Raw genomic sequence first — 27,827 nt, 5'->3', positions numbered from 1 at the left:
CTGTTAATTTTGGGAGTGCGTAGCATGTTTTTTTCCCCCCTTATGGTATATGAAGCTGTGATGGTTGCTCCGTGACACGGAGTCAGCGGGTCATGCTATACGAGGTGTGACAGATGTCTTTCTTCCGATAACGGGTATCATTCGGTTCCCACGGCTTGCACGAACCAGCTGCTGTTCTCTTTCAGGTGGACGGGGTTGACACGGACGTACCCCCTATCCATCCTTTGGGTGTGTGAGGCAGAGCCCCAGCCCCGTTTCTAATTGGCTAGTATCAACCTGCTCTTGCCCCCCGCTACCCTCCCAATTGGCCCTTGACCGCATGCATTTCCCCATTGGCTGCTCAGCGCTTTCACAATTTTTATTGGCGGCTTCTTCCGCAAGCCCTCGTTTTATTGGAAGACTGTTGGGATAGTTGCCGTATGTCATTGGTCAGTCCTTTGGCAAGCTCAGCCATTGGCTGCGGGGGGCGTAGCAGGAAGACACAGTCAGTCCGAGCTGCGGCGTAGCGGATCCCGGGGCTTATTCCCACCCCTCGGCTGTCATTCGGAGCCCAGCCTATTACTCGGGTGCTCTACACATTGCCTGCCCCTCTCCAGGACCTCGCCGTGTCAGGCTCGCTGGTGACAGGTACCCGCGTGACAGTGCGCGACGTGGGCGGGAAGCTGGTGACAGCACGAGGGACCCCCGACATTCTGGGCGGTGGTGGTCTTCTCTCTACATCGGACTGGCAGCTAGAGGCGAGGTAAGATATTCAGACTGGGGAGGTGGGCAAGAGAAGGAGGGAAGCTAATGGTGGGGGGGTAGTAAAACTGGGGATACCGAGGGTCAGGGGGTTAGGATGGCATGTGTGGCATAGAAAGGCTGAGGGAAGGTGGGGAGAGAAGTGGGGGAGATGGATGACAGGGGCAGGTGTCATCCGACAGGGGAGGGACCCGCTCAGTGCGCGAACCTGTAGGCTGAATACATCCCAAAGGTTCCTTCGCGGGGTATTCGGGGAATGTGTGATCCCGAAGCGCCGGGCTGCCTCCTCATGGACACGATTCTGCCTTTTTGCGACACGTTAATAACTTCTGCTTTGACGCTTATATCCCGATCATCGCGATGATGATGATATTATTAAGAACGCGATACATTTTACGTTTCCCTGTAGGAGACACGCTGGGGTTCCGTGTCTGTGGATTTAGTTATCGTACTCGCTTCCCTCCTTTGACTTTTTACCTTTTGTTACCTAACAGTTGAAAGCATGCCAGATGTTATATCAGGGCTGCCTTACAGCATCAGCAATCATGATATAGCCTTTATAAATATATCATTTTAATCTAAAACTAGGAATAATCGGAGCACCCCATGGCCTTGTGTAGAAGGAAATGGTTACAATACATTCTTGATACATGTGATGGTGTTTATAAATAAAACAATCAATGCATAACACACATTTACAATGTATAAATGTATAATAACCACACACCATGGGAGCAGCCATGTTAACATCCGTGCTCTGAGTTATTTCTCCCCAGTAAGTTACTGATGCCCCCTGGTGAAAGCTTGGCAGCGGAGGCATCTAATTAATACACCACTTTGCCATTGGTCTGAAATGAGTCCTTATGCTTTTGAATAAATGTCTCCAAAACATAAGTAGCTCAGGCTAAAGTAGTTGAAACGAATGAATTGACTTAAAGGACACTCCGATTCTCCTATACAGCCCCGCCAGCGAACAATGTATATTAAAGTACTTTTCAGGTACCTTAGCAGATCGCCCGTGTTATTCTTTCACCTGAAGATTTAATCGCTTAGGAATACACTTTCACCTTTTTATATATAATATATATAACATTTCTATGGCAGCAGCCATTCAGTGCCAGTTTTTGTGTCGGATAAGATGTTACCAGCACATGTTGTTTCTAATGTTGCATAAATGTTAGAAGTTCAGGACTTTGAAAATCCATTTTCAAAATGTTAATATGTAGATTTATGATAGATAGTGGGTAAAACATCTTGATGGTCATGCATTCAATTATTGACCCAATACCGACGCGGTCTTCTCAGTGGGATAGCGGAATGAAACTGGTTGACCTTGTTATTATCTGCTCGGGAAATGTTGCGCTGAGATGTTCTGACATTAATTTATGAGCATTTTGGCTCCGATAAGGAAATAGTTACTTGTGATTCTATAGGACTGAAATCGCCTACAAAAATGAACCATTGTTTTAAGCTGCAGCTTCTCTTATAGATAAGTACTTTTTGTTATTTTTTTTTTTTTTTCTTCTATTCAGGTTAAGTAATACATATTAAAGCACTTACAAAGTACCTTTTCATGCATTCTTCATGGGTGGTGCTCAGTGGACATTGGTGGAAATTGCCAATAGGCTTTCACTTTCTGTAAAGCATGTGTTGCGTAATGATATGGTCTGTGTTGCCCTACGCACACTCTGCGCGTGTCTGAAAATGGCAGGTGAACATTAAAGGCACGTGTGTCTCACCAAGTAATGCGTATTAACCCCTCCGTGACCAATGATGTACATCATGCAAAGATGTCCCTAGAGGACCAATGACGTGCTTGATTCATCTGTAAGCATGGTCCCATGTGGCTGTGATCACAGGGTCACCGCTGATGCTTCATGACCGCATAGGTCAGTCTACAGCAGGTTCCCTGCACTTCCATGCATGTGATGGCGTGTAAGCGCTGCCCTTGTCCCTGTTCTCTGCTTTTCTCCTTCTTACTGTGCCCATCAGAAACCGCATATGTGCTTATAATGTATATTAAAAATAATATAACGTAGGAAAATAGGGGCAAGTTAATGAATTTATTTTTGATTACCCCCCCCCATTTATACTAGCTGTGGATAATGTTTTAACAGAAACAGAGGGCCCTGCTCACAAGCTTACTATTTTCTTTTATCTGTACATGTTGGAGCTACATATTATATAATAATATAAGCTGAAGCTCAAATTCAAGCCAATAAATAAAAACATTGAATAATAATGGTGTTTATCTTCTCCTGACATGTTTATTTTGGTAAATATTAAGCTAAGTAAAGCTTGAGGTCTTTACAGCAGATAGATAAAAATGACCTTTTGTGTAATATACCCTTCTCGATTGTAAGCTTTTATTATTATTTTTTAACCCTTTCTGTGCGTCGTGATTACGTGTGATACAGCAGAAAGAAGGTGCTAAATAATATTTATGGCTAAATATTTATTTTATTTTTTTACTGTCCGGTTCTGTGTTTGTATGAGTTAAGTAGAAAACAATGTACTGGGCGCGTTTTTATTACTTTCTGTGGTAAGATATATATGAAGCCACACTGGTGTTTATATAGTAAACTGGGAACTTACAGGCAAGTTTAACTGGCAGGGTTCACGTAACTTTGCGAAAGGCCACTCCTGGTGAGCGTTTCCTGCGAGAAGGGCTAGAATTACGCGTTGTTGTTATATTTGCGATGACTTTCGCAAATTGTCCCCATGTTAACTCTATATGGCTTTACTTGCACAAGAAGTTCCTCGGTGGGGTTGTGAAGGCAAAACTTGAAATATTAAGCTTACCAGCAGGCTCTCGGGGCAGACTGATAAAACTGTATTTCCTCTTTTTCCTATTGCGGTGATGGTTGGAATCTCGGCTAAACCTTCATGTGATGCCTGCTTTTGTTACGTGGAGTCTGTAAATACGCCACACATGGAACTGCACCTTTTTACATGGCTTCTTAAAGCCAATCAATGCAAAAACACAGAATCTTACACCCCATCTACCCCACCGCACCAGGGGCACCCCACATGGACATATCAGTCACAGAAAAAACAACCATGATAGGCAGATGATCACCTCGCACGCTTGCCACTGGAATTTCAGAAGAAAAGGACACCTGGAAAGTTAAACAGCAATGGCCATGGGGAGAGAATGGGGAAAGCAGAAAGAAGAGAAACCTGCGAGTAATAGAGAGTAAAGGGAAATCTCCACACCAGTCGTAGGGCTATATGCGCTACCCAGTGGGTCCAGACTTTATACAGACTCCTGCACCGTGACAGTAAGCCCATCCATTTTGTTTTGCGTCTGCAATTATAAACTAGATTATTTGCAGGTAAGATGGGTAACCTCCATATTCAGCCAGTGCCCTCCAAGCAGCCAGGGCAGTGCGATTTAAGAGCTTATTATCACGTGAAAACACTTTATTCTCCGACAGAACGCAGTTCAGGTATGTGTGACTATTAGTAGTACGCTGGGAACCATGTGTCTACTCATAGGGTTGAGATATTGACCATTGTTTATTATTATTATTTTTTTTTTTTGTGAGGGACGCGTTATTTATATGTTGCTCACCATCACATATGAAGTGCTGCCCTACAGCTTGTGGCGGGTTACTGATCCTCTACTAGACGGCATATTTATTTCTCTCAAAGAAAGATGGCCAATATGGCAGTTCTACCCACGCATCGATACGCAGCTTCAGGTGCTTTTCAGGCTATTTTAAGGCAGAACAGCTCGTAGCTTGAGTCTGTTTTTAGTCTTGAGTCTGCTGGCTGTACCTAGTTGAATAGACCTAGGATCCTAAGCTCGGGAACAGTAACGCTTTCTGGCTTCGTTGGTCAGCCGATCCTGCATTGAGGGCCATTCCACAGCAACGCGTTTGCCTGTGTGCTCTCATTATGTGTGTCATTCTTCGTCTTAATCTCGCCACAACTCCATGTAAAATGGAATATTCATCTTCCTCATTCCTCATTTTCACTGACTTTTTTTTTTTTGTTTTGTTTCCAGATGACATTGTTTCACAACTTACCTAATGTATATGAGCTATGATAAGAGAACTAATGGTTCATAGACCATACATATGCACCAGATATGTACATTGGATTGGAGGCTACTCTGCTTTTAAGCACCTGTTGAAATTGGTTAGGGAGCATAATAGAATAAGTGAGTTTAGTACAAATAGTTCTTACCGTAGTGACCAGTAGAAGGTTCTTGAGTTGAAAATGTAATGGAGCAGGCTTTAAAGAATGAATACGTTAAATAACGAGATGACTGTTCTTCAGTTGCCTCCATAGACAGCTCTCATGGAGCGCTATGAGCAGGAAACACTGCAATGCAAAAAAGACGTGCGGGACCACTTGTGAAAGTTCAGAAGTTTAAAACAACAACAAAAAATCTAGAATGGAGAATACTACCTGGTTATGCTGAATACTAGTGTTGCAATGGTCTATTTCTGAATGTTACTAAAGATCGTATTCAAATAGGTGATTTGCATTTTATTGATTTAGTCTTTTTAGTGTAAAAACGAGAGCTGGAAACCTTTTCGCGCTCTGTGTCTGAAGCATCACAAACACATTGGGGAATAGGATGACGCTTTATAAAGCCATAATACGAAGCGTACGGTCCACGTAACATCGCTGCAGACTGTGAGTATAGCGCATTTTGCCCTGTAATGTTAACCATGGTCTTGTAATTTGCACGTTACATCAATAGGTATATGAACTGCTGTAACATATTGAGATCGTACATTGTGTTGCACGCAATAAATTGAGCAGCATATTTGCACATTTTCCGACTGTTAAACTGCAGAGTTATCTGCAAATTGCTCATAACCCTCTCCCCATAAAGTGACCTTATGAACACAAGCCACAAATCTAAGGAACTGCCTTTTAGCTCCACTTAGGCTGTTGGCTCATTGCCCTGCACTTCCAGCATCTCCAAATTAATCATGGAGACCCTTGAAAGCATTAAAGGGGCAGTAATGAGGCATTGAACAAATTGACTTGTGCCAGAGCGGCTCCCCTGCAAGCTCTAAAGTCCTCTATTATAAAAATATGAGTTTGGCACTAATTAACAATTAAAAATTCTAATGATCTTGGTGTAGGTTGGCCAGCCGCACACACACTCCCCCTTGTAGTCTGTGGCAAGGCATATGTGGAGGAATGAACCTTCATTCAGATGCTTCCCCATAAAGTCATCCAGGCTTCTATCTTTTGCAGGATAAGCCTTCTTTATAAGATTTTGCCTGGGAGTTAGAAAAACTCCTTAATTTCTCCTAACAAAGTGGCAAATACCTGAAGTCTTTTTATTAAATCATAGGTATAAATGTTTCTTTTCTACTTTGTGCGCAGCTGTGATGGAGGTTATCGTGTTGGAGAGGTTTCGGGAGATGTATAATTAGATATTACAGTTGAACAAAAGTTCCAAATACGTTGAAGGAAGGGAAAAAAAGAACAAATCACGTTTCAAAGTCTAAATTGACACTGGTCCGATAGCCAACAATATTAAAGGGCTTATTTCTTTTCCTTGTAATATAAGCACAAATAATCTGATGGTAGCGAAGAAGCTTTAAGCCCATCTAGTGTGCTAATTCTGCGTTCTGAAGAAACCTTCGCTGGTCCTTGGTCCTGTCTTTTATATTCAGGATAGCCTTATGCCGGCCCCATTCATGATTGAATTTCCCTACTTTATTAACCTTTTACCGTTTCTGCTCGGAGGCTGTTATCCTTTACTGAAAGGGTGGTAGGTAAGTGTGACGTACGTTACATTGCATGTAAACCTTGGATCCTCTATCTTTAGGTTATAACCTGTAGTCCTAATTTTGTCCTTCTGGTACTTTTTTTGAAACTCTTTATGTACTTTTAATATTTCTAGGACCTATAGCTGCCTGTCTGCTAGGATTTGTTCCTGAGCATATTTTGCATTAGTTTCAAGCATTTTATCTGTATATGTGATGGAGGACCCAATGAGTTGCAGGTAATCTTATTGCTTTTACGGTATATAGCATTGTTCCTTTTGCACGTTTTAAAACACAGTGTCTCTTAGAATAAGTCCGTTTCGCTGAAATAGGAACGTGGAAATGGCTCAATTTATAAAATATGCAGTTTTTATGGATTTTTATAGCTTTTTTTTTTTATTTTATTTTTTTGTTGCCCCCTCTCACCCCATGTGGTAAAAGATTACAATCTAAGCGCGGCACAATTCTTCTGTGACCGGGATCTATTACTCTGATGGAAGAGAGCTACAGCAATGTGTGCGACATTATTCTGTTTGGTCGCTCGATAAACTGTAAAGTTTACTAAAAGAAAAAAAAAACAACTATGTAATCGTTCATTTACCCGTATAGTGTAAGTCCAAGCTAGTTTTGTCTCCGCTGACGTTACAAACCTTGTTGGTTTCACGTTCCTTTGTCATGCCCCAAATGTATTTTCTGCAGCAATTTAATGTTACATTGTGTTTATTCCTTTGCAACTGAGAAGCGTCTATTTAAGTTTTCTACCGTAAAAAATAAAATAAACGAGCAGTAAAAGACCAGCAGTCAGTATATGTTGAAGCTGTTAAAGGGGGCAGTTTTTTAACTTGTAAATGCCGCTCTTTTACATTGCCTGCCTTTGGATCATGATTAATACCATGAGATGTATTGTGAGCACCGGCATTGGAATAAGAGTTTGCCGGTAAGAGTTTTTTTTGCATGCCGGTAGGACTGAACTCGCCACGCCGTTGTCTCTAACGCTCTGTAAGACCAACGCTGAATCATGGAAGCGGTGAGGGCCGAGCAGCTCTGCGGAGTGTTCTGCACACAAAAAGCTGTATGTTAAAAAGTCCATGAATGTTTAACAAAGGAAGGATTTACGAGGAGGGCAGTACGTGTGTAATGAGCTAGTCAAAAGGCTATCATTATAGGCACGGCGAATGTTTTTAAGAAAGGATTGGGCGTGATTATATTAAAGGGATTATATGTAGACACCAAGGTGAAATGAATGCTCCCGCTGCCTCTTCGCCCGTCCTTATGGATATAGCAGTGTCGGGGATTAGGAATGGTCCCAATAATAAAATATTGTTTGCGGACAATCAATCAATTTTATCTACCGGAGATAAAGTAGAACCTAGTGGAGATCTATCGCTAGGACGGTCTAAATTGTAGACTGAACCTGGAAAATAATACTTTTACTGATATATATTAGATCATGGGATCATACTGAAATATAACAGTTAATAGAAGTATTTTAAAAAAATTATTTTTTTTTTGATTGGATGACCTTTTTGGAGTTTCAGGATCTCTCTGCCGTAACTGAGCAGTACTGAAACCATGGTCTATGGAGGCTTAGTCATCCCAAAACCTGTCGAGAATGACAGACGCGGTGCAAAGTTATCATGGCGTGTGTCACGCGGCCTACTTTTAGTCATTATGATGACTCTCTAATGTTGTATTTTGCTTTCTGTATTGCAGTTTGCATCGTTGTGATGTTTGATTGTCGCATAGAGCTGGGCGTTACGTGTTAGAACTTGTTTCTTTTTTAATTATTTACCGGTCTCTAAACCTAAAATGTAAGAGAATCACCGTGGTAAGTGACAAATCCACAGGGGATTTCTAGATCTGTCTTTACGTTAACAATATCTCTTCCATGTCTCCTTAAATAACTGTTACGGTTGGCTTTATAAAGGTTTCCTTTTGCCTAGACTCGCCAAGCATACGACAGCTTCATGCTCGTGACCTCTTATTAGATTCACGATTTTGAGATGACCTTTAACGGGAAATACAATTGTTTAGCACACGTATTTTTATTACAGTGCTGATTTGCACTAGCCTTTGGGGACAAGGGGACAACTCTTCCTCCATCGGGGCTCAGTATAGCTTTAAGCTTCACCTCTCCCTCCAATACGAAAGGAGGGGAAACGCGAAAGCTAATGCTTGTAAAAATCAAATAAACAGAAGTACAAAGTGATGAAACCAAGTAAAGCATTTTAAATCGCTCCAGTAATATTGAAATGAAGGGCGCGTCAATTATCAGGCTCCCCGAAACCTCCCAATATCCCTGCTGTGTCAGTAAGGGGCACGTATTCACCCCGTTATTGACAGTTTTCTCCCTTAGGGGGTCTTCATCTGTCATCTGAATGCATCTGGCCTCGCACTGAACTCGAAAAGTAATTATAAAATACTCTGTCTTTGTTATAATGTATTCACACAAAAATCTTTGGAGGGAGCAAACGTTTGGCTTGGTAAGAACACTACTGCATTAAAGATGGAAGGAAATAAGGTATTACTGCATACAATTTTGTTACAAAGTATTTGGAACTAGCTGGGTGAGGCATAAGACCTTGACTGCTGAATATAAAAATTCACATTCCTACCTGTTTACGTATCATAAATGTCTGTATGTGGAGGTAGACGGCAGCGTGTTGTGCGACTTGATTAATCAAATAATTATGGGTTATGTTTTGGTTTCAGTATGCCTAAGAGGAGAATAATCGGTCACATAAACTCGTCTAACTAGATTGAACCCAGAGCTTCCTATTCAGGGCTATTTGCTCTAAAGGGACACCCTTGCTTCACACACAGCCTCGTCTACTGGAAACGTGTATTCAAGTACTTTGTATTAGAGCCCTGCGCGGGACTACTTCTTTAATCCCGCTCCCGCCCGCTCCCATGGATTTTAATCCCGCTCCCGCCCGCTCCCGCAATGTGGGTGTTCTGCTCCCGCCCGCTCCCGCCACATTTGTGGCCAATCCCGCCCGCTCCCGCCACATTTGTGGCCAATCATGCCCGCCTCCTTACCTGATTTCCCGCGCAGTCCCTCGAGTTGTTCCCTCACGGTGTCTCTTCTCTTGCTCCGCCCAGGAACAAGGCGGAGTCACATTAAGTGACGTCACATCACGTGACTCCGTTTTGTTCCTGGGCGGAGCAAGCTAGGAAACACTGTGAGGGAGCAGCAAGAAGGCAGCCTTGCGGGACTGCGCGGGATTACCGGGACCCGCAGGTACAGTGCCTGACCGCCCGCTCCCGCCCGCAGCCCCAGCAAGACCGCCCGCGCCCGCAAGTTTTTTGGCGGGTCCTGCGGGACCCGCGGGACCCACCTCCCAGTGCAGTCCTCTACTTTGTATGTAGATTGGCAGGAAAGCTGTCCTGGAACCCTCTGTCCATGCAACGCTGAGACAAGGTTGGGTATATGACATGGGCGCACGGAGCTGGAGATGGGTTTGGGCAAATACATCACCTGCAGGCTAAGTAGCTGGCGGGTCGGGAATGAGGCCAATCCTCCCATGCTTAGGAAGGGGGACGTCGTCATTTAATTGACCACTCAGCCTTCGTATGCACAGTAAAGAATTATTTATGGTCTTATTAGATTTGCTTGAGTGGTAATTTATTTTCCTTGTTGTTCATTTATTCATTTGTGTTTAATAAAAAGCGCTGTGGGTATGATAGTATGCGGTATGAATTAGTCCATGTGTGTGAGAGGAGTTCTATCACGGGGGGGGGTGGTGTGTGTTTGGAAATCGAGCGTTTTTGTTTAAAGAGAGATTTGTTGCTGAGTATGCACAAAAAATGCCATAGAGAAAATGATTGCGCTCATTAAAGTCATGATGGATGCACACAGAGCACACCTTGTGAGTGTCGGTGTTTAGGAGGGGCAGTTTTCTCGCTGGAACCCAAATCCTTTTCATGTATGAAACCTTGCTTGTTGTTTTGCTTTCTGCTCTGATGTCGCTTTCCTGAAAGCTACGCTTGGTAGCGATGAGTGTATCGCAGTGCGCTACATCCTTAAAAAATAGAGGGGTCTTTAACCCCTTTAGTCCCAGGGGCTTCTGGTACCTCAAGTCCCCGGACCAATTTTGCCATTTTTGCGTTATGTCGGTTCAGCAATTATGCTCTTTTCCTGTAAATAGTGTACCCATGTAAACTAAATATTGTTGTTTTCAAGGAGAGATAGAGCTTTCTTTTGATAACATAGTTAGATGATTTAGCCGAAAATCTAGGATGAGAAATTTAGTAGAAACTAGTGAAAATTAGAAGAAGAAAAAAAAAACTATTTAATTTACACAGAATTTCCATACTTTCCCAGCACTTATAGGGAACATACTATAAGGTGTACATCATTCTTTACAAAGCCGTATAATTTTTACATTAGGTATGATGGGATTGCAACTCTGATTTTAAACAAATAAACCAAAAATATCCACAAGAGTATGAGGGGTATTTGGGCACTCTTCATGCAGCTAATTGGCCACCAATCACTTCTGTCTTGCTTAGATTTTTTTTGCGTAGGGTATGTGTTACGGCAGAGAAACCCAGTCAAAATTCTTTAGCGGCGTCTCCTGAGTACGGAAGTACCCCACATCCTTAGTTTTTTTTCTTTCTAGAGGGCCATATCCATCCCTTACACGTATTTGGGGGTTGTCAATGTGGGCAGGGGGCTTATACTTTTATAGATGTGCTAGGGCAATGGGATGCGAGGTATTTTCTTTTTTTCTTTTTTTTACATTGCACTTATCAGTGTGGTATGGTTGGAGGTCCTCATAATGACATCATTTAGCTCACTTCATTTGTCTTTTTTATTTATTTATTTATTGTATTTTAGTGATTTTTGTTGTGTTTTTTTTTTTTCCGTCAAAGCTTGTGATCCCCCTGCACCGATCACACTGTGATCTCCATGCAACTCTCCGTAGACTTGCATTGGGGATTCAGTGAGTAGGAGGAGCAATCGGATATCCCGTCCTCCGATGACCTTCTGGGTGACCTCAGCAGTGACGCGACCCGGAAGGGAATGCCAATCGCGCAATTTTAAATGTAACTGCTTTCTGCCGCTTGCGCTTGCATCTGTTAAAAGGGATTGGGCAGCAGAAAGCCAGCTATGCTGGGCCAATAGGGGGCTGAAGGGGTTAAAGCAACTTTATTTAAAAAAAACAAAATGTGCAGGACTGGACTCGCCGTCTGCCATAAGTTGGAGCTCCCCAATGCTTCAGTCAATTCACAGCTTTTCTAAACGAAGAACCTCTAATTTAATGTTAGATATCAATAGCCAAAATTATAATTAATAATATATAATTATATTATGCTTGTTTATGGGCATTTTCATTGTAGTCGTTTTTTTTTCTGCTTTCACTGCACATCCTTTATCTGTGGCTCTTTGACAGGACACAGACGGCGGTAAAACCAGTTTAAAAGAGAGCTTTTGTTGGCAAACGCCGCTTAGTATGGATGGTGTGCTCTGTGTTTGTTAGTCATGCTGACTTTCCAGGAAACTCACAAACTATGAGGAAAGGGAGGGGAATTATGAAGAGCACGAAGCAGAAGACCGGTTCAATTAGTTTACCACCGGAGCAGCGTAGTCTGTTCCTTAAACAGGTCATCAGAAGTTCTACGCTGATTGACTCCGTTCTGTATTCTACTTCGACGTATTTTTAAGTCCTGCAGGTGTTGTGGAACCACTTTTGCTGTATCGACACTTGCTATGTCGGCATAGGTAACGTCACTGAGAGTTCTTGTCTCAAACTCGTTAAAGTCCTGTTGCGTTACTTGACACTTCAACAGATTGTTACTCGCCTCTCCTTCGTCTGAAGATCCAGTATGGCTTTTTGAAGTATTTCACAATGATTTTTCAGGTTAAAATGGAAAATGAAAATTGGTTCTTTTCATGCCAGCTGCCTTTGCTGGTAAATTGAAATGGCATTATAAAATTATTTTCGGATACAAATAAAAATCGACGTGTATAAGAATTATCAAATGGTCAAGTTTTATGTAGGGCTGAAACAACTAATCGATATAATCGATAATGAAAATTGTCATCGATTTCCATTATCGATTAGTCGAATTGATTTTGATCGATTTATGAAAAGAGTTTTTTTTCAGAGCAAATGCTCTGAAAAACTCCTCTCCTTATATAATCCGACCTCAAACAGAGATCGGATTATAACACTAGAATCCAGATCCCCCGCAACGCTGCAGGGGACCTGGATTCCCCTCACTGACGGCCGGTCTCTCACTTCCGTCTCTCTCCCCCCTCCCATACACTGCTCTGCCTCTCTCCCGACTCCCTGGTATTTTGTGAACCTCCGTTGCTGACAGGCACTTTCACTACAGCTTCATAGAAGCCTCAGCGTAAGTGAAGGTGAGTAACGGAGGCTGTCTGTGCACATCGTGCAGACCCTCACCGGCTGACAGAGAATAGGGGTCTCCTGCAGAGGATCATCCTCTGTCAGCTGGTGGGGGTCTGCGCGATGTACACAGAGCAGTGTATGGGGGGGAGTCAGAGGGGTGTATGGGAGCCACCCTCCCATACACCACTCTGGCTCCTCCCCCTCCCATACGCCACTCTGCCTCTCTACCCGGCTCCCTGGTGTCTTGTGAACCTCCGTTGCTGACAGGAGGCCGAGTGGAGTATGGGAGGGGGGAGGAGGCAGAGTGGTGTATGGGGAGGGGGGTGGGAGCCAGAGTGGTATATGGGAGGGGGAGGAGGCAGAGTGGTGTATGGGAGGGGGGGCAGAGTGGAGTATGGGAGGAGGCAGGGGGCAAAGTGGAGTATGGGAGGGGGGAGGAGGCAGAGTGGAGTATGGGGGGAGGCAGAGTGGTGTATGGGGGGGGAGGAGGCAGAGTGGTGTATGGGTGAGTTATAGTGGTGTATGGGTGGTATAATGAATTTCAGGGTAGCAGAATGGTGTATGGTGGTGTAATGAATTTCAGGGAGGCAGAGTGGCATATCTGGGGGAGTTAGAGTGGTGTATAGGGGGAGGTAGAGTGGTGTATGTGGGTATAATGAATTTCAGAGTGGCATATCTGGGGGAGGCAGAGTGGTGTATAGGGGGAGGTAGAGTGGTGTATGGAGGGGGTATAATGAATTTCAGAGTAGCGTATCTGGGGGAGTTAGAGTGGTGAATCAGGGAGTATAATGAATTTCAAGGTGGTGCAGGGCATTTATGGGGGGCGGAGTGGCATATCAGGGTGCACAGTGGCATATAGGGAGGTATAAGGCATAAATGGGGGTGAGTGGCATATTGGAAGTTATAAGGCATATAGGTGGTATAAGGCATATCGATATTAGGCATATCAGGGGCATAAGACATATCTGGGGGTAAAAGGTATATCAGGGGGCTCAGTTGCATATCACTGGTATATAAGGAGTATAAGGCATATCAGGGGGCACAGTGGCATATCAGGGGGCACAGTGGCATCTCTGGCATATAAGAGGTATAAGGCATATATGGGTCAGAGTGGCAAGCTGGGGGTCAGATGTGCATAACTGGGAGCAGTTTGGTAAATAAAAGAAAATATAAACAATGCTTTTTTCTCAGTTTTCATTAAATATGAAAAATAGTTAACATATGAATTAATATTTACTAATAACTTTGTATTAAAACCTAGTTTGAGAAACACTGTGTTTGGGTTCTTGTAGCTTTTATTATTATGTCAGTAAAATAAGAAGGTGAATAGAGAGAGGCCATTGCAATAAAGAGATGAAAGTGTAAATTGTATGTTTTTTATTACATTATTTTAAATTAAAAAATATTGCATTTTTTATCCGATTAATCGAAAAAATAATCGGCCAACTAATCGATTATTAAAATAATCGTTAGTTGCAGCCCTAGTTTTATGTAAGTGGCAAGAAAAAGTAAGTGAATCTTTTGGAGATGGGTTTTCTGCATTAATTGTTCATAAAATGTGATCTGATCGACATCTAGTTCACAAGTATAGACAAACTCAACGTGCTTAAACTAATAACACACAAACAATGATAATCTTTCATGTCTTTATTACATGACGCACCCATTAAACATTCTCGGCGCTGGTGGAAAAATTAAGTGAACCCTTTGAGGTTATTGCTGGCAAAGGAGGTTCGACCGGTAATTAACTCCAACGCTTCCAGTAGCTGCGGATCAGACCTGCACAGAGTCTGAGAAATTTTAGACCATTCTTCCTTACAAAATTGCTTAAGCTCTACCGTATTCCTAGGATGTCTGGTGTGAACGGCTCTCATAGCATATCTAATGGGTTAGGGTCTGGGCTTTCCCTGGGCCATTCCAAAAGGTGGATTTTCATTGTCCCTCTGCATTATACAATTTCTCCTGAACTTCAGACAGGCACACTGATATTATCCCTGATCTGATACCTTAATAAACTTGGGTATTCGTTGTCCCCTTGATGATGGTGAGCTGTGAAGCTGTAGCAATTTTTATTTATTTATTTATTGCTCTAAAACACGCCTCCGATCCTGTTTAATTGAATGGACTCCAGGTTTGTTAACTCCTGACTTCAATTAGCTTTTGTTTAAGTGATTAGCCTAGGGGTTTACATACTTTTTGCAAACCACACTGTAAAAGAACAATACGATAATTTGTGAGTTATTGGTGAAAACAAATTATGTTTGTTATTGTAAGGTAGATGAAGATCCTATCATATTTTAGGACAACCTTATACATGAATGCTGGTAATATTAAAGGGTTTGCTTACTTTTTCTTGCCACAGTGTGTGTATGATATGATATATATATATATATATATATATATATATATATATATATATATATATATAATAGTGCATGCATGTTCAGGATCTTGTCATTATGCCATTACATAATTACTTTGAATTTATAATGGCTGGGTTTTACTAAGCCGTTTCCCAAATACTTGGCCTACTGGAAGGTCCTCAATAGCCCTTTAGAAGGGTCACAGGGTCTTTCAAGGTTTATTGTTCCGCAGCATTTTACATTCTTAACATTATAGTAGTAGTGGTGCTTGAGGACATTTGTTCATCTGTGTTTTTTTTTCTCTGTTTCCATAGGTCCACAATGTTATAGTTATGATTAAAAAGGAGTATTGAATTTCCTACGAAAAAAAAAAAATAGCTGTGGGCTGCGCAGACCTTCGCGTGGTGGACTGCAAGGTAATAGAATGGATAGCACCCAAACTAGTTACACAGGCCAAGCATTTTTCAAAGACTTGTCATGCAAGGGAAGAATTCCAAAAATGGTTAGAGGAATGTTAAACCAAGACCTGAGAAAAACATACCCACTGCGTGGCCAGCTTGCTCCAAAAATGAATGAGAAAACTTGCACAGTTGTTCTCACCAGACTAGAGGATGTAGCGGGGTCGTGTATTATGGAAGCCCAGGGCGGTGCGTCACCCGGCATCTCTTGCTGGGTCGATAACTTTGGAACTTTAAAGGTTCATACTGGGATTCCCACAGAAACTCTGAGGATCAGTTCAAAGAAGAAGAGATTTCTTGTCTCTGCTGGGGTAGAGCCTACCCATGATTTTCCTGAACCCAGAAAAAGAAGATTAGCTTCTCTGAACGCAGAAGCCGTAAATAATCTTTTGTTTGAGAGAGGCGATAGTTTTTCTGCCAGAAAAATCCAGAAAGACGCTAGTGAAAGTGGCGACCATTGCAAGTCGGGTGCGGAGTGGAATTCATTAAAGCCAGATTGTCGGCTTATTCGCAAAAAAATCAGAACAAAATGTCCCCATAAGTTACCAGAAGAGGTATTTGATGATTTAAAGAAGGAGAGTAATGAAGTGTCTTATCCTCCTGCTCCAAAGAGACTAGCGAGTTTGAATGCAGTAGCGTTTTTGAAGCTCACTAATGAGAGAGACCCTCCTCTGAAGCAAAGGAGCAAATCAGATGGAGACAATGGGCGCTCTGTCAACAGCTGTTCAAAGTCCAAGGTGAAGTCTACACGGTCCCATAAAAAGAACTGTGTAAAGTCCAAAAAAGAAACCTTGCATAGGAAAGTTGAGGACTACAATGGCTGGCAAGGTGGGCCTGAAGTTAGATTTCTGAAACCAGAGCTTCGAGACTCTTTTAGGTCATTGGGGAAAATGGAGGGTGTTCAAGTGGAACAGTCTTCCAGCTACAATGATGGCTCAGAATCCTCTTACCACAGACTGCCTTTGTTAATGGGAGGGCAAGCTTCCATGAAGCCTGAATATGGAAGACCAGGTGAAAAGTCTCCCACTCCTAAACAGGACTTCCAGCAGCCTTCTTTCCCAGTGCAGCAACTACACCGGTTGCCAGTTCCAGGCAGCCCAACAGACTGTATCTGCCTCTTTGACTCCTCCGACCTGAATCCTTTGGATGGGATTTACAATACGTATGGCCAAAGTGGATTACCATACAATGGATACTCTGATATCTCCCTGTACCCAAAAGGCAAAGTGTTTTCTCAGTCTGTGCCCTGCGAAGAACTCTTGGTTGCGCAGAGCTCCTTACCGCACACGGCAACATTTGAGCATCTGCCGTGGTGTAACTCTCGCTGTTCCTTTGGAGAAGATCCTGGGACTAATACAGACACTCTTTGCGGTGTGATAAAACTGCCTCTTGCCAGAGTCGGTAACACACATACAGGACACAGCAAATATCCATATAAGAAGCCTTTTACTGCAGGTATGTAATGCTTCCATTGTTATTCAAATGTCATGTACTCATATTCTTACTGTATTCTTTAATGGTATCTTCAGAGCAAGAAGAAAAAATGATGTAAGCGTATTTGTAGGTACCATTAAAAAAAAAAACATGTTTACTATCGATGTGGCATGTATCTGGCAATAATGGGGGAAAAATCAAAACTCCTATCTTATGATTAATTGCACAGTTTGCCAGTTTTTTCAGATAAAGTGTAAACTGTTTATGTGGCTGTTGTCCAAATTGTTTTCAGTACATTTGATTGTGATTGACATTGTTTGTTGGAACACAGACTATTCATGTATATGATAGCTGAGTGGTCCCCTATTTTTGTGATGTCCCCCTTGCAAATACATGGGGAGGGTTCTGCAGAATTCCCCCATATGCATTTTCTTCTTTTCTTACCCCTGGGCTGTCTTCGTCGCAGGGGATGTGTTCAGCAGGACACGTAGTATACTTACCGCCAGTCCAGCTTCAGCACTGGTTTCATGAATGTTGCTGCAGAAGGTCTTGCGAGATGCAGATGATTCCAATGGGCGAAATCCGGCGAAATCATCTGACCACAGAAAAAAAAAAGGGGAAATGAAGTAGTTTTACAAATTTAAAACTATTTTCTAACACTGGGAACATGAAATGCAGTGTATATAAAAGTACAGCTCATTCAGTATATAATAAACTAAATTTGCTTTTTAAAACTTTTTGTTGCAAAGGCCTGTATATGTTAAGAACATTTCAGCTGTACATGAGAACGGATAACCCTCCTTTCCCTCAAATGCAACAAAATAAATGAAGAAACCATCAACACACAAAACCCCCAAAAGATCTCCTGTAATGCTCCTCCGTGGATTGGACAGTGAGAGCGATCACAATCGCCCAATCGGGCAGCATGTGCTTGTGTGTGCTGAAGCCCCAACGAAGGAGGTCATGGAACTGCAAACTACGATCATAGGGCTCCCCATAGCATTCTATGAATCTCTCATTGCTATACAGAGGACTTTATAGGGGAATCCCCTCAAACACATATAATATAATATACATTATATAATATTGAAGGGGTTTCTGGGAATAATGTTGATTGGGATGCAGCTGAACCAACTTGGGGGCGTCACTCAATAGACTTGTGCATTCCAATTGCTAGGAATTTTAGCAAACGTCAATTTTATTAATTTGTACAAATGCGTAGAGGCTGTTGCTGTGGAGTGCAACATATTTGCGGAAGTACTCAATGAGGCCGGAATACTGCGGAAAAAGAACGGACCACATCAGAGGCGTATCTACCGAAAATAGCGCCTATGGCAAGCACTGAAATTGCACCCCTGTCCAAATATCTAAAACCCATTTATTAGCCCCTGCTGCCTATATATATAATATACATATTTATATTAGACCCTGCTGCCGATAGCAGGTATACATCAACACACAAACCCAGATCAATTGAAATTCACTTGTGATCTCAGCACTGAAGGTATATATCAAATAAACAGAATCAGACATACAAATCCGGTATTTGCAGGTATACAATAATAATATATGAAACGTAGCATCGCAGGTATAGATCAAATAAATACATGGAAACAGCATTGCAGGTATTAATCAACTGAATAAGACATATTAACCCTGTATTTGCAGGTATACATAAATAATGTATGGAAACATAGCATAGCAAGTATGGATCTACAGAATAACACAAACCCAGCTTTGCAGGTATAGATCAATTGGAATTCACATAAAAACACGGCATTAAAAGATATATTTAAAACCCCCTAAATTACAGACATAGATCACAGGTTGCACACCCCAAAGCCAGCCCTGGCGTCCACACTGCCCGCATAGAACCTGACCAGCACACCCAAATTACACACACATAAGATTTGCCATCTTTGTCCCCAACTAGCCCAGCACAAGTCAACTTTGCCCCCAAACAGTCCGGCCTGTGCCATCTTTGTCCCATATACACCCTGCCTGTGCCATCTTGGTCCCCAAGGCTCAAACCTCCTGCTAGTGCCATCTTTGCCCTTCCACAATTATACATCTATGATACACACACACACACTTTTACAGTCACTCACTAATTCAAACTTTCATTCAGACAATTCATCCACACATTAACTCATGCTCTCCCTCATTCAGACAATACATTCACATATTAACTCATGCTCTCCCTCATTCAGACAATACATTCACATATTAACTCATGCTCTCCCTCATTCATTCAATGCATCCACACATTAATCCACTTTTTACTTATATCACTCCCTTACCCCTCTCCCTCCCTTATCACCCTCTAACCCCTCTCCCTCCCTTATCACCCTCTCCCCCTTTGTAGTTCTCACCTTGAGGTCCAGCGACGGGAGCACGAGGCTTCTGCCTTCTTGCACTGCTGCGGTGCCCGCTGCTTCACTGCTGAGCGCCTTAGTATGACATCATATTTCGGCGCTCAGCACTGAAGCAGCGGGCAGCAGCGAGCGGCTTTTAAACGCTGTCTTTTAACTCGGTTGCTCGGCGCTCCTCTCTCTCCTCCGCATCAAAAAAAAAAAAAGGCGCTCGCTGGTGCTGGCACCGGGACGGAGGCAGAGGCCTCGTGGAGGAGAATGAGGGGCGCCGAGCGGTTGCTAGGCGCCCCTCTCTCTCCTCTGCATCAATCAAAAAAAAAACGTTTGAAAGCCGCTCACTGGCACGAGCCATAGGTGCCATACCCTAGATACGCCTCTGGACCACATATCTACTCTGTATCTTCTACAAAACGTGCTTAAACTATGCATGTGAGGCTTTTCTGTACTTGACGGAGGATGTTGAATAAAAATACGGAAACTCGCGTCTGTGTGTAAAAAAGCACGTTTGGAAGGGATTGAAATGGCTGCCCAAATGGCATCGGAATAACCTTTGACCACTACTGCAGTTAGAGCCCCACCGTGGTAATTTAGAGGGGAAAAAATGGAGTTTGTGATGCAAAAATAGTTTGTGTATGCCCAATAACTGCCAAAATAGATGAAAATCCTGAGCCTATAGAATAGTTTCCAATTTGGGGCATCTTAATGAATGCGTTTGGTGTATGGTTTTCTCATAGGCTCTAGCTGAATACATTTTATATACGTTTTTAAAAACATGAGTTTCCCTCCTTTTAACTTTATTTGTGCAGAATAATGTCCTACGTATATAAATACGGTTTCGAAATACTGAACCTATAATGAACATATAATGAACTGTTGAACAGAGGCATAGGGAAACTTGAAAACATGCTTTGGTCTTGAAAGGGGTTAAACATGTTTTGCAGACAATGTTTGTTAATGGTGTAAAGTGTACGCCGAACAGATGGATCCATTTTAAGTTACTTTCTGCAAATGCTCGGTGTGTAGAGTTCACTTTTCTCTTTTATTTTCTTGCTTTTTAGTAGAGGTTTAATCACAAAACACGAGTTTCAATCCCCTTCACAACGGGTTAAAGTTTAGATGGGTCATTGAATGGAGATGATAAACTTTACCTGTTTACTGAGGGTGGTTTGTGCCCATTTTCTTGTGTTGAGCATTTTTCCTAAACCATGAATCCTTTTTTAAAAAAAATTTTATTTTTTTTTTTTTATAGATAGAACTTTCTTTTGATACCATTTTTAGTCCAACATTTAGTATGAATAATACATTTAAAATAATGAAAACATATTTTAATATCGATAATAATGGCCCCCAAACAAGTTCCGTTGACCGCCGTACGACAAATGATATTAGTGTCTTAAATTTATAAAAACCCAAGCTGTTAAATTTTAAACACGTTAAAAAATGGAGCATGTCCCGTATCCTTTTCTAAACTTGCAATTTTCTACTGTATATCATTTGGGGATTGTTTAGCAGCCCACCCGGTTAAAATAACCCCGCATAAATATATACGGGTTGGGTATCCCTTTATCCGAAGCGCTTGGGACCAGAAGTGTTTCAGATAACGTCTCCCTGCGGACCCAGAGAGCTGCCTGTCTGCTGTTCAGGTTTCCCCAAAGTGCGTTTGGTCTAGAAAAGGGAGCGGAAGTACTCTGGGGAAGTCTGAACAACGGGCCGGAAGTGATCTGGGTCCGCGGGCAGAAGCCGAAAAGGAGGGGAGGGAAGGATCCGCTGACTACTGGAGAATAGTACTGGACAAGAGTGTAACTTATATGAACATATAATATAAATATGAATATATAATATAAATAATCCATGCTCTACAAACATCCCCACAGAAACTCTCCAAAGTATTGTGAATAGCCTCCCAGAGAAGCGGAAGCTTTTATAGCTGCAAAGGGGGGGGCGAATGCGATGTCATCAAAGTTCCTGTTGGTGTAATGGTCAGGTGTCCCAATACTTTTGTCCATATAGTGTATCTTATGGGCAGGCCAGCTGGTAACGCGGGTGAAATTGATTCTGGGTGAAGGATAATGCCGCAAAGCCATGTAGTATGTGAGGCTTAATGAAACAAAAGGACCATTGGTGGTGATAATGCCACAGCACGCTACTTAAACATTCTACAATTCCGCGTTTTGACCATTACTGATTGTGTCCACTTGTGTAATTGTTATGGATATTATTAACAATACGCTTCATACACGCGTATGCATTCCACAGCTTCTATTTAGTACGCAAAATTATGGTGCATATGTACTCGGATGTACCGTTAAACAACTTTGCGTTTAAAGTAATGTTTTAATTGGCAAATTTTATCTTTTGTAATATAGTTTTCCCCAAAAATGCTTTTATTTTGTTTCCTCGTGTTGCGATCGTCAGCTTTCATCTCAGTACCTGGAGCTGCTGCTGCTGAACAGTTAGATGCAGAACGCCAAGCGCTCCATCCTTGTATCACCCTTTAATCGTCAACAATTTTTATTTGATTGAATGGTCACCGGGTTCGTCCGCATCCCGGTGGAGACAGCCGTTTGGGAATGTAGCGGTTACTGCTGCGGTTTCCGGTCCTCCAGATCCGTCTGGTAAGGCAGGTATCTGGAATGCCATCCGCAGACAGATCTGTCACAACGAATTGAGTGATTAAAGTGTTTTTTTGTTTTGTTTAGTTTTTTTATATAGCCCTTGAATATATAGGTATTGTAGGAAGTGCTGTGTAAATAATAATAATAATCTGAACTCTTTGTGGTTCCAAAAGCACTTAATCTGTATAAAATGCACTTGCACGCTACGGGTGCTGGACCGCGTTCATTCATCGATGCCAGGATTATTTCAGGGCAAGCCGCTGGTTACGTAACAACATTGAAATGCTTCTTGGATAGTCTGTGCGTAACAGCATGCTTGTCGGGTTAGAGAGGCGACGTTCAAAAGGCTTCTCGTGTACTCGGACGAGTGGAAAATGTTCTGGACGCATATATGCTGTGTGGGTGCCGGGGATGTTGCGACAGAGCTGTGCTGCCGAGACTCCTGGAGTCATTATCTTTTAACCACATCTGTTCCAATTGTACAGGGACTGTAGTTTGCAGGACAAGTTAATCCGATCTTAATGCTTAATTAGGGCAAACTGTACATCCCGTCACATGACATAATGTTGGGGCAATTTCATGCCACTCATTGGCTGCGTCAAGCAGCTGATCAAACCACAGTGGCTTTCTGCTTCAGCTCTGGAGCTGCAGCTTCACCATGAGATAAGTATATTAAAGTACGTTGATACTTTGGTGAGGCTGCTTGGAAGATGAACCCATCCCTTTACCTTCAAAGAAATTACTTTTCATTGTTAGAAGGACATTGGGCTTTATTCACTAAAGCAGGAATTGGAAGGCGGGGTGATTTAACTTCCTGAATGCACTATTTAAAGCAGGCAATTTACTGCAAAATGTCCCTGCAATAAGGGCCAAATTGTCCCTGCGTAATGCATACTTCCATCGCTGAGTTGATTTCCAAGAAATATCACAGGTTTAAATCCACTCTTGTAGCAGAAGCTCGCTGGGATAGACCCTCTTATATTGCAGAAGGACATCGGTCAGATTAAATCGTAACTTCCTCTTATAGTCATCGGGAGAGAATAAAATGACCGATTTGCTGAGGTTTATTTGCACGAAAAGCAAATATAGCAGAAGTTTTAATCGGAAACTAAAGTAAAGTTTACATTTGTCTGTAAACGTGAATCGCGGTTACCCAACCACAGCTTCTGTGATCAAGCTGCGTCACGGAATGTAAAAGAATACATAACTGGTAATTTGACTCGTATTCAGTCAATGGCGATAAGGACTTTTTATTTAGCTTTGGACCTCCGTACACAAAAATGTTGCTTTTAGAAGGATGTAAGTGAACGGAGTGATCATAAAGTTGTTTTGCTGCTTTTATTACTCTGTTTTCTTATAGCTTTCTGTTTTCTCTCCTGTATCCTAGAGGGATACAAATCTTTAGACCAGCTCAGCATAACGATCCCTACAGCCGGTCACCCTGTATCTCCTGCTCACCCGCTCTCAGGATGTCCAGTTCCAAGTGTCCCGCCCGCTGCGGAGCCTGTACCATACCTGCAGACCCCCAACTCAGAACCTCAGACAATGGCCATGCTTAAGACTGCACGGGAGTGCCCGCAAAGCTCTAAACCACCAAGTGGCTCCAAGTCGGGAGTCAGGAACACCTCTGGCTGCTTCCATACTTCTGGCAACAAAACAAGCAAAGGCCACAACCATCCCAAACAGCAGCGGATAAGCAGAAGGCGGGCTACAAATGGTTGGATGCCTCTTGGAACACCCTGTGAAAAAGCAGTTTATGTGGTGGTAAGTGTACAGTACATCTAGTTAATTCTTAGTCAGATACCTACTGCTATCAGGCCTACTATACAGTTAACCCCGAGTGCTAGGGGACCCGGCATATAGATACAGTAAATAGGAGACCATAAAGTAGGAGACCACATATGACGTACGTGGTTTACATCCAGAAACCTCTCTGCCCATAATGAACCATAGAAATATTTTACATTCAGAAAGTTTACGAAAGTCAAGGTCTGTATTTGCCATCGGGCAAACTGGGCAAATGATTGGTGGCTGATGGCGACATACGCTAACCATTACTGCCACTCCAGCAGCAGACTGGTCCCATCACTGCGTGCCCACTGGCTGAATAAACACAGCCGCATGCTACAAAACGAGTGCGGCTGCGCATACATGATGTAGCGGCTGCTAACCTTAAAGACACCGAATACCATGTGGAATCACAAATCTGGTCTTGCTTTTTTTCCCCTTCTCCTATTGTAGAATGAACCTGAACCAGCGCTGCGAAGGAGTTATCAAGCAGTGGAGAGGAATGGAGAGATTATTCGGGTCCGAGACACTGTCCTTCTAAAATCTGGTCCCAGAAAAAAATCCATGCCCTATGTGGCCAAGATATCTGCATTGTGGGAAGAACCCAAAACTGGTAAAAAAAAAAAAAAATAATAATAATAAAAAAAAATAATAATAATAATAATAATTAAAAAAAAAATTACCTTTCTTGTTTGCGTAGTTCAGTTCTGTGTAATATGTGATACGTTCGTTGATCTCAATTAAGTGACCGGGCTGGTCTTAGTGCCAGGCGGCTGCTCTGAATGAGAGACTGTCCTTGTTTTACTGCAACAGCCCCTTATTTTAGAATGCAAGCTCCTGGTCCTATAGCATATGAAGATATTTATAGGTGGGTGCTCACTGTGGTCACATAACTTTACTACTAGCAACCTCCGTGTACGTACATATGTCTTTTGTGTCATTAACTGTCTGCGTACTCCTCCTAAAACCCCAAACCCCTGTGATGTATTTCACAGAATATTCAGCGGAGCACAGCAGACACAAACAGATACATTTATAAGCTAAGGTGTGGACTAATCAAAAAACCTTGATGACCATTAAGTTTAAAATTGATATAAAAAGATCATAGCAAAACTAAATGGGCTCGTCCTTTTTACGTGTATATTTGTAAATCTGTAAAACATATTTGTGATCCTCCGTTTACATATCTGGCTGCACATTATAACACGTTTACTTATTTAGTTGGGGGCCCTCGCAGTTGCAGTGTATTCTTGGTGTAATTTTAAGGTGATTTTGGAGCAACGCCACTTTGGTACTTTTGTGTCCAATAATATTAAGTATCTTTTAATTATATTTTTTTTACACACATAAATTGTCCAAATACACACGCTTTTTAAATCTGACCCAATGTGCCTTCTCCGTATGCTGCAGGAGGTCTGCATAGGGATTTTTAAGTAGTGTATTGTATTTTGACATTTCTGTCCAGTATATCTAAAAGAAAATTCACTTCTTCACCTCTCAGTGGTCATAATATTATGGCGGATCGGCTTGCATGCACAGTAGCAGTAACATTAAAGCTCTGTTTCTCTCCTCCCAGGTGAACTGATGATGAGTCTCTTCTGGTACTACAGACCAGAGCACACTCAGGGAGGACGGAATCCCAGTATGCACAAGGTTAGTGACTGATGACGTTTCTCCAGATTTCTAAGTGTTGTGTGCCGCACAAGGTAAAACAACAGCGCCACCTTCTTGACAATAGTGGCACTTCCATGGGCTACGGATAACAGCTGTTTTGTATCATCACATCTATCCACCTGTGTAATTAAGGCTGAGCTATTCTGGCACAAGCCAGTGTGATAGGGCAGGGCTGGCAAAGTGGATATAGGAACCAGCCCCGTTTAGAGCCGATCAGGTGAAACGACAGGAAGCAATTTCTAGTCAACGCAATGACCGAGTGCCTAGATTGTGTGGAGCCCTGTGATAAAGCGTTGGGAAGTTTGTGCAGTGCATTGCGTTAAGATGACAAAGCTAGAACACAAGTAATATCTAGTTGTCTGAACACATTATGTACAAAATGCAATTGCTTTAAAAAATTGTGAAAATAATCGCTAGTGGCAGCCCTATTTAAAATGGAAAACCCTAGTTTTAACTACTTTCTAATGTGATGCTAGGAATACATTTTGGTGGGAGGTTCACTTTAAAGTTCAGCGTGATTGAAATTCAATTGAGGTCACAAAGTACTTTAACCTTTACAGCTATCTAGGATGTACCTGTACGGCCTTAAACCCGAGCCGAGAAGCCAGTTAGGGTGCATCAGTACGTCCTGACTTTGTTGCAGCGCCAGGCTGCCTATTTAAAAAGTCAATAACGTTTATTGGCAGCCCAGTGATATCACCATGACATCACTGGGATCAAAAAATGTATAAGAGATCCCCTGAGGGATCTTGAGCAATACTGAACTGAGGTATGGGGTATGACTTTATTTGAGAGATTACACTTTTAAAAGATGAAACCATTTCTGAACAAAATTGTATACATTTTGTGCGGGTTCATCACATATGGAAAGGAAAAATTATGGTTTAACAAACAAACAACTGGTTCTGCAAACTCTTGGAACTGCAGGGGTTCATGTGCATTTATTAATGGGGATTATGGGACATTACACTCTTTTTAATACTGTTTTGCAAAATGTGAAAGACTCATCAGTTTTAGTATGGCTGTTATCCAGTATATACATTCTTCTGCCGTGTATGTCTTTGCAGAATGAGATCTTTGCCTCCCGACATCAAGATGAGAACAGTATTGCCTGCATAGAAGAAAAGTGCTATGTCCTGACATTTGCAGAGTACTGCAGGTAGGAGACAACACTGAATAGCACAATGCTTTATTGCTACGTAAATATTTAAATGACATTACCCAAAGAACCAAGGATTAAAATACTGCTAAAGCGACTCTATTAAAAAAAAAAAAAAAAATACAAAAAATTCTTCTACTATAAATAATAATATAAAGTATAATAAAAAAAAAATAAAAAAAATCTGGGATTCCCCATACTCTGTATTTATAAGTTTGGAAGAAGAACATTTTAATAATATATATTGGGGATAACAAACTCTTTTAATTTGCACGTGCGTATAACTTCATAGTGTTTGTATTTCTGTATCTCTTGCAGATTTTGTGCCTTGGTAAAGCGACGAGGGGAGGGCTGTCCAAACAGGAAAGCCTTGATTGTCCCTCCCTCCGAAGAGTATTGCACCCCTCTACACCGCAGGGTGCCGGACAGCACAGACCCGGAGCTGGTGTTTCTGTGCCGGCATGTTTATGATTTCCGGCACGGACGGATCCTGAAGAACCCGCAGTAGTTGGGAGCGTGGATGGACGCCAGCCCTCCTGCAGCCTATGACTGTTTCCAGCATTCCGCGCACAGAAACGACCTGGAAACGTCTCGCTGTAGCCTTCAGGCCATGGATTCAGGAAAAAGACACTGGTTGAAGTACTCAGCAGTTGAAAGCACAGCACTTCGTTAGAGATAAGCATAAATTAAAGGAAAAAAAAACTAATAAAATAAAAAAATAACAAATTATATAACAAAATATATATATATATATAAAAATAAATATAAGAATATATCTATATATTGCGGAAAATAAGCCAGTACATCAGGTCAGGAACCATGATTGCAAGGTTTTGTGTAGGGATGTGTTAGTGCATGTTTGGGCCAAACTCGGTTCAAATGCCTTAATGTGTCACACAGGTCCCTGTCACACCCACACAGAGGTGACAACACTTTTGGCCGTATAGGCAGGCTTCATTTTTTGTACTTTATTCCTATTTACCCTTTGTGTTGAGAAGGAAAGAGAATTATTCCAGGCAAAACATATTTCACCATTTTAGACTGAATAGTTTCTGTTTTATGAAATGAAATGAAAGAAAATCTTATGAAAGATTTTCCTAGCTACTAAGTCGTCATCAACTGAGCA

At 42.1% G+C, this 27,827-nt stretch overlaps 1 protein-coding gene across 1 annotated transcript; it reads left to right on the top strand.

The window, feature by feature from the left end:
- The first annotated feature begins 465 nt into the window (after positions 1 to 465).
- BAHD1 (bromo adjacent homology domain containing 1) lies at positions 466 to 27,749 on the top strand. Its single transcript, XM_053474679.1, has 7 exons — positions 466 to 742; positions 15,516 to 17,114; positions 23,468 to 23,844; positions 24,322 to 24,481; positions 25,445 to 25,521; positions 26,610 to 26,701; positions 27,020 to 27,749. Exons 2-7 carry the CDS (start codon positions 15,626 to 15,628, stop codon positions 27,207 to 27,209), a joined length of 2,385 nt encoding a protein of 794 aa, XP_053330654.1. The 5' UTR covers positions 466 to 742; positions 15,516 to 15,625; the 3' UTR covers positions 27,210 to 27,749.
- The last annotated feature ends 78 nt before the right edge of the window (positions 27,750 to 27,827 follow it).

This window comes from Spea bombifrons, chromosome 9, assembly GCF_027358695.1.
Source record: "Spea bombifrons isolate aSpeBom1 chromosome 9, aSpeBom1.2.pri, whole genome shotgun sequence".
Lineage (NCBI taxonomy): Eukaryota > Metazoa > Chordata > Amphibia > Anura > Pelobatidae > Spea > Spea bombifrons.
This window is presented reverse-complemented; position numbering and strand designations above follow the sequence as displayed.